Source organism: Volvox carteri (assembly GCF_000143455.1).
Source record: "Volvox carteri f. nagariensis unplaced genomic scaffold VOLCAscaffold_51, whole genome shotgun sequence".
Classification (NCBI taxonomy): Eukaryota; Viridiplantae; Chlorophyta; class Chlorophyceae; order Chlamydomonadales; family Volvocaceae; genus Volvox; species Volvox carteri.
The window spans coordinates 219,564-226,779 of NW_003307594.1; the positions used below are offsets into that span (position 1 = coordinate 219,564).

The 7,216-nt window shown below is 57.6% G+C and overlaps 1 protein-coding gene across 1 annotated transcript; it reads right to left on the minus strand.

Annotated features, from left to right (window-relative positions):
- Positions 1-2,281: 2,281 nt before the first annotated feature.
- VOLCADRAFT_65912 (uncharacterized protein) lies at positions 2,282-4,941 on the minus strand (the record flags this gene model as incomplete). Its single annotated transcript, XM_002955400.1, has 5 exons — positions 2,282-2,460; positions 2,652-2,817; positions 3,270-3,509; positions 4,020-4,149; positions 4,787-4,941. Coding segments are annotated over 5 exons (870 nt in total), but the record flags the coding sequence as incomplete, so codon positions are not given.
- Between the last annotated feature and the right edge of the window lie 2,275 nt (positions 4,942-7,216).

The window sequence follows — 7,216 nt, forward strand, 5'->3', positions numbered from 1 at the left end:
GTGCGGGTGTGTGCGTGCGTATGTGTGTGTGTGTGTGTGTGTGTGTGTCTCTGTCTATACAATTTATGTGCCCTTCAGCTGCGAGTTGAGGCCTCGTAAGATTGCATTTGGGGCCGCATACGCATATTATTACAATAACAATAATAATATTATCACAAAATATATTATTATCACATAATATAATATAAATTATATAAATTGTATTATAAAAATAATTATGTGTGAACTTGAAATTGTATTGCGTGTAGACGTTGCCGGCTTACATACACACAACGCCTGCATGTGACTGAACTTGCCCCGGCATCAGCAGCAGGCATACCTGTAGGCGGTAGAACCCAGGTACGGCAGGCGCATAGTACGACACGCGGTACTCGGGACGTCCGTTGTCCGACAGCTCCACACGCACCGGCACGTCCAGCACCCCATTGCTCAGGCTGACCTGCGCATCGTACAGATGTCGTTCGGCGGGACGAGCTTTACCCGTTCTCCATTACGCAGCTCTCTGTCCCGGGGCTGAATTGCTGGTTGTGTTTTAGAAATTTGCAAGGGGAGCTCATGACGGGGGAGGGCTGGAGCAACGGTCACAAGGTCAGGTAGATATGCTTGTAGTAGTAGCACCGACCAGGAAGCCGGGGTTGGACCCAACATCACTCTTTTTCTTCATGTTTGCAGCCGATCTTCACACAAGCGCCCTAAAACCCCACACACACCCGCACCCGTAGCGGCAAGCCACGCGGTAGGTGCCTCAGGTCCACTCGGTTGCCGTACATGTCACGCGGCTCAACGACGAACGATGCAGGGCTCCCCACTGCAGCGATACGTCGCCCCGTGCCGATGATCGTTGTGGCGCGGGCACTTGGCTTGGCCCCCGCCACTCGTAAAATGTACGGCGAGTCTGCCACATGTCGTACAGCTCCTTCCTCTGGATCTGAGGAACGGGGAGTGGGGTCCTCTTCTGCGAATCCCGTCTAGGGCGCGCCTGTCTCTCGCCCATTGCCCCTTTGTTGTGCGCAATTTGAGCGACCGACAGGTCCGGCTTTGCTAGGGCTCCAATCGCAGACCGGAGGGGGAGGTCAGCGGATTGTTCCCAGAGGGCCTTATCTCATCTGGCGCGGCGTGTTCGGGGTAAAGGTGGGAAGCTTTACTCCCAGTTGCCCGTCTTCAGCCTTTTCTGACCATTTGCCAGTTCACACATTCACAACGTAAGTGCAGGGTCCCTTACCCCGGCAATTCGGCACACGTGTGGCCCTCATCAGACAACACTGCGCGAACCAGAGGGCACAACTACTCAGGGCCCTCTTCTCAAACTCACCCTCTAACAGGACGTGCAGCTCAAGGATGCCTGCCACACAAGTTGTGTACGACACTTCGTACATCCCGTCGCCGCGGTCCACTACTTCGCCGATAGCCACTACTGTCGCCGCCAGCTGCTGCGGCTGCTGCTGCTGGTCCCCTAGGGGGCCCGGGGAAAGGGCCGACAGCTGCAGCTCCACGCGGAAGTGATCACCGCCAGAAAGCCTTCGGTTGCCCAGGTCATCACGGGCCTGTAGGACGGAACGGCAGGATGCCCGAGCCACCCATGTGATCGCCCGTGTCTGTGTGTGTGTGTGTGTGTCTGTATGCGTGTCTGTGTGCATTAGTTCACCCCGCGCGCAGCGGCACGCACCCGCACCAGCTAGGGTCCCGAGGACGGAAGAAGTGTGATAAGGGGTCCGGGGCACACACGGGGGAGTTACGACTACCCGGACCCAGCATCCCCCAGCTCCTCCCTCCCTCCCCGGTTCGTATGGCCTTCATAAGGCCCTTTCCTCGAAGACACAAGATCCCGGCTCACCTCGATGATCAATCGTGCCGTCTCCCCTGCCACCGCTCGGTTAACACCGGGACCCGCCACTCGGCACAGGCCCGGTTCCGCGGCGCTCTGTTTGCCGTACACACATACAGGCGCACATTACCGTACACGACCATTTGAACATCAAATAGTTGGTACACGCTCCCTGGAGCTTGCGTGAAGGAGGTTATGAGATGACGAGTCCTAAGATTTGCGACCAACTCTGGAAGTGTCCAGAAGGATGATAAGACCCCGATGCAGCCTCTACTGCCGCCCCAAGCTGGCAAGTTTGTAGGGGTTCCTGGGCGAGCATGTGTGGCCTCAGGCGCGCATGGCACCTGGTTCGACGGCTACCGAGCGCGCACGGCGCTGGGTGGACGGCTACAGGGCGGTTACGACACCTCACAAGAGACACCGACGTTTGTGACAACCCACCCTATCGCGCGTAGACTACCATAGCAATGGAATCAACGGCATTGCATTTCCGTACACTGCTACCACCGTACTGTCGTACGCTGCGCATACCCGTACCTGCACCCAGCAATCCTCCTCCCAGCGACCTTGAAACCTGACGTTGTCCGCGAAGACTGCGGTGCCATAACCGTCCCGCTTGTCGTACCGCCATTCGCCTGCAATTTGGGTACATGGGGTAGTACGGGCGTGGTTGGGATGGATGAGGAGGAGCACCGCAGTCTAAACATCAGGAAAACGCGGGATCTAAAGACGGAAGATACACCGGTGCGGCCGGCACTGTCTCTCTTCTGCCTGTCTGTCTGTCTGTCTTTCAGTTTAAAACGGCACGCCTCCTTGAACGACTCACCCTCGTACTTGTCGCCACTGCCGTACATGCAGCTGCCCGTGCCGTGCCGAACTCCATGTGCCCAATCGCCGACGTACTTGTCTCCACAGGCGTACGAGCAGGATCCTTTGCCATGCCGTACATTGTTGAACCAGTCGCCGGCATACAGGTTGCCTTGCGAGTCGCGCTCCTTTCCTGTGATGGAAATTACAGCATGGCGGCGCATTGGCGGTGGCGTACTGTGACAGAGGTCGTTTTCCGAGGCATGCCGCGACACCGGCGGTCCACAACACACAGCAACCTCCTCTCCTCTCCTGCCCCCTCTGCCTGCATTTCAATCCAACGTTCCAGCTGTAAATGTCTGTCCACTCATTCCCGTTTAACTTCGTTCGCTGTTTATCAACTTCTAGCCGAACGTCCAGCAGCCCTAATGCTCCACACCCCGCCCGGCGCCAATGGACTCAACTCACCTTCGCCCTGCCGCAACCCAGATACGAAGTCCCCGAAGTACCAAGCACCACCCGCATCCACGTCTGCCGCCGCCATTGTACGCGCGTGCCTGCCGTTGCCGTTGCCGTTGCTGCCGCAGCCGCCAGGACCAGCTCCGGTCGCACCCTCTAACATTCCATGGCCATGAACGGCGGGGCCTCTTCCATCCTCCTCCTCCTCTTCTCCCTCGTCATCCTCATCAGATACAGCCGCTAGCGCCGCCCGCTGCCGCCACTCACCCTTGCCGTGCCAGCGGCCGTCCCGCCACTCCCCAACGTAAGCGCTGCCGTCGGCGTAACTGCACTCCCCCCAGCCGCACTGCACGTCATCCTTCCAGGCTCCCCGGTACCGCAGCCTGCCAGCCACCACAAGAGTGCCTCGGCCGTGGCGCTGCTGGCCCTTGAAGCTGCGTAAAAGAATACGAGACAGTAGACCAGATCGGGACACACAGAAAAGGCGGCGGCAGGATAGGAAAGAAGAACGCAAAAAGATCAGCAGCGCTGGAAAGTTAGCGGCGACGGCGTGTTGTACGGCATACTGTGTCGTACCATGGGTCGTATATACTGTTGCTCGTGTACTGTGCTCGGTCCTACCTGCCGGTGTATGTGATGCTGCCATCTGCGGACTTCCGCGTGCCCCGCACCCGGGAGCCCCTCGCATAGCGCCCTTCAAAGTAAGATCCGTCCGCATGAGTGAAGTGACCCAGGCCTGCACGAACGACAGCAGCAGCAGCAGCAGCAGCAGCAAGAATAGCAACGAGAGTGCATTACAAGAGCTACGAACCATCAACTATCCGCACAATGGGACCTTTTGGGCGGGACTTTTAACCAGCTTGCCGTGAGACGCTGCAAAAACGATGCTGGCTGTCGATACTGTACAGCACTGTATCGTACCATGTACGGCATCGTTTTCCCACTGGCCCTCGTATATTTCGCCACCCGCTCCGCGCATGAGTCCCCAGCCATGCCGCTTGTTGGCCCGCCACTCGCCCTCGTACTGGCCACCCTCGGGGAAGTGAGCCCAGCCGATCCTGCCGGGGCGATGGCGGGTGGAGGAGCTGGCGTGTGGAGGAGGTGCCATGTACCACCTCTCCCCAGACGCCGCCAAATGGTGTAAAACGCAATTGCCCGGACCAGGGTGTGAGTGTGGGTGTGAGAGCGGGCAAAAGGATCACCGCCACCAACGCCTGTAAAACCCACAGCACGTACTTCGTGGGCGCTACAGGTTGCCTGTACAACACGACACTGCCGCCACGTCTCAGCACGAACAACACCGCACAGCGGGTTCGCGGGGGTTTACGATCAGACTGCGTATCGCAATGTGAGCGCAGGGAAGGGACTCCACGAGCTGTTCCTTATTAGCGTTGCTGAACAGAGCTATTAGCAACGGCAACACCTGCTGGCTGCCATCTAGGCAACGGCATCTCCCTCCCAATCCTTACAAACGCGAACACCCTGGGCCTAGACTTCTAGGACAGCCAGTATCAATGGTCCGCATCTCGCTGGTTTGGCGTGTATCTGTAAACGTCCTATAACCTAATACGAGCCTGTAGCCTCTTCTATAACCTCCTCTTCCTTTTCTCCCATCTGTCTCATCACATCTCTAGTCAGTCCTAAACGCACCCAAAGGCTGCCCGCCTTTGGCTCGTGACATTCGACTCTCCTCACCCCTCCGCCAAATCCGCCACCCAGCGACCCCGGTACTGAAATCCGTTTGCGTTGGTGTACGAGCCTTGGCCGTACCGCCGGCCGTGCCGCCATTGGCCGTCGTACGTCTCTCCCGTGCCGTACACCATGCGGCCCTGTCCGTGCGGTCGGCCGAGATCGTCTGTTGCGCCCTGTGACACCAGATAGGTAACGGCCGTACGGCACGAAACACCTCAAGGGGTGGGGGCCGGGTTGAAAAAGGGGGGGAAAGAGCCCATGCATGCAAGCGATTTCCCTGGCCAAGAGACGCCCCCATTTCTTAATCTGCCACTTCTCCTTCGCTTCCTCTGCATCAGCGAATGTACGACCTCGTACCTCATACATATCCGTCCCGCAGACTCTGTTCTGTATCCCTTGGTGTTGCTGTCTTAGTTCTTGTGGCTGTTGCTGCTGCTGCTGCTGCTGCTGTTCTTGAGCTACAGCCAGAGGCGGCTGCTTCTTTGTCGCATCGGTCGGCTGTAGCAGCGGCGGGGTCATCCTGTTGCCTTCTTCAGAGTCAGAGTCGAAGATGGACCGTCAACACGCTGGTCTGATCGCTGATGCTACTGCAAACAGCAGCCCTGAGGGCGTTGAGGGTCAGTTGCACGTGCGGCTGCTCTCTCCTGTTGCTGCTGATGTGAAAAAGGGACGGGACCGTGAGAACTAGACACTTTACGAGAGGGAGCGGAGGCAGCAAGCAGCGGTAGACGGAATTCGCGGAGGCAGCAGCGGTGAAAGATATAAACGGATCGGGCCACCCAACGTTTTCCGCGCCCACACGCCTCCTGTGCTGCGTGGCTGCCTTGTTCCGCTTTATGCCCCCCTCCCTTACCGTAAAGCGTAGCGTACTGCGAAATGGCGAGTGGTCGGGTCACACCAAGTTTTGTGTGCCTAGTACCTCGTACGCTGCTGCAACCTTTGCAACCGCGCGACGGGAAGGCAAAGAGATACCGCCTGGCGCCCCAGTGGGAGGATGTTGTTGTTGTGGTGGTGGTGGTGGCGGTGGTGGTGATTTCAGTGATGCTGACGGGGGGCTCTGTCAGCCTGCCGGCCGGGAAGGCTATCTCTTCCGTTGGACAAGTGCAGCCTTGGTCGCGGGTGTGTATTTGTGTGTGTGTGTGCTTTGCGCGAGTTAGTCTTCTTGGTGATGAGGCCCAATCGATGCTGCTAGGATATGTATAGTACTACTCGTATTCCTCAACGACTCCTTGGCTAAAGTTTTCTGCGTTTTCTTCTCTCCTAAAGCACCGCATGCGCGTCCTCCGTGCGCAGCAGTCGGCCCTTCCCAGACTGGAGGGGGGACCCACACTCTCGGATGCTCCCCTGCCTCGGACACCTCCCGTGTGATAAACCCAACAAAACCGCCGAAATGCAGGAACCTGCCCTGTAAGGCGTCTGCTACCTAAAAGTAACACAAGGAAAGGAAAAGACAACTTTAGTTTCCGGAAAGCAAAAGATAATCATAGTTGGTTATGGCACTTATTATAATGCTATTAATTGGGAGGGCAGGGAACCGCTGTGTACACGCCCACCGTTTCCTCCTCTAGGCGCCTGTCAGACTGCAGTTGGGTCGCGGGCTGAGGAACACTTCCACCTCGCGCTCCCAAACCGACTTCCCAGAAGCTTTGGCCCAGAAGGCTTTCGAAAGAGAGGACTTGCGTGCCGAAAAGAAAGAGCCCTCTGGATTTGCTGGCGCACGAGGGCGCGCAAGGGAAACGGTTTTCAGTGCTTTTGATGACGGACGGGAGAGAGCGCCGGCGCTCCATCGTCCCCTCCGGATTCGGACACCCGCGACAAGCCCCTAATTGGGCGGGATATGAGCTTAAATAGGAACGGACTTCCGCGTTCTTAGTCTCCCGCGCGAAAGAGGTCATCAGCACCAAATCAGCACGACGGCCGCTTCACTGGTTAGCAGTTAGTACCGTTCGCAGGTTTTCCTCGTAACAACCGTCGTACAATACAACCGCCTTTCCTAACGAAAGAATCCTAACCACCACCGGGTCCTACCGACGTCCCGGTCGCAACCTTCGTTCCGGAGTACGGCAATATGAGGATTAAGACCCCGGGCAGTGCGACCACGTACCAGGGCGCCGAGCTCCTCCCTCTCTTCCCCCCGCATACACACGCATACAAATTTAGGCACGCTTGCCATCCTGCTGCATAAAGGGACCACCACCAGGCGCACACACACAGACACACACACACACGCAACGTGCACAGCCGTTCCCCCCCCCAACACACACACACATCAGCATCCTCCGTGGAGCCCGGCACAAGCGCAAAACACGTCGGCACAAGCGCAAAACACGTCGGCACAAGCGCAAAACACGTCGGCACAAGCGCAAAACACGTCGGCACAAGCGCAAAACACGTCGGCACAAGCGCAAAACCAACCGCGTGAAAGATAACACA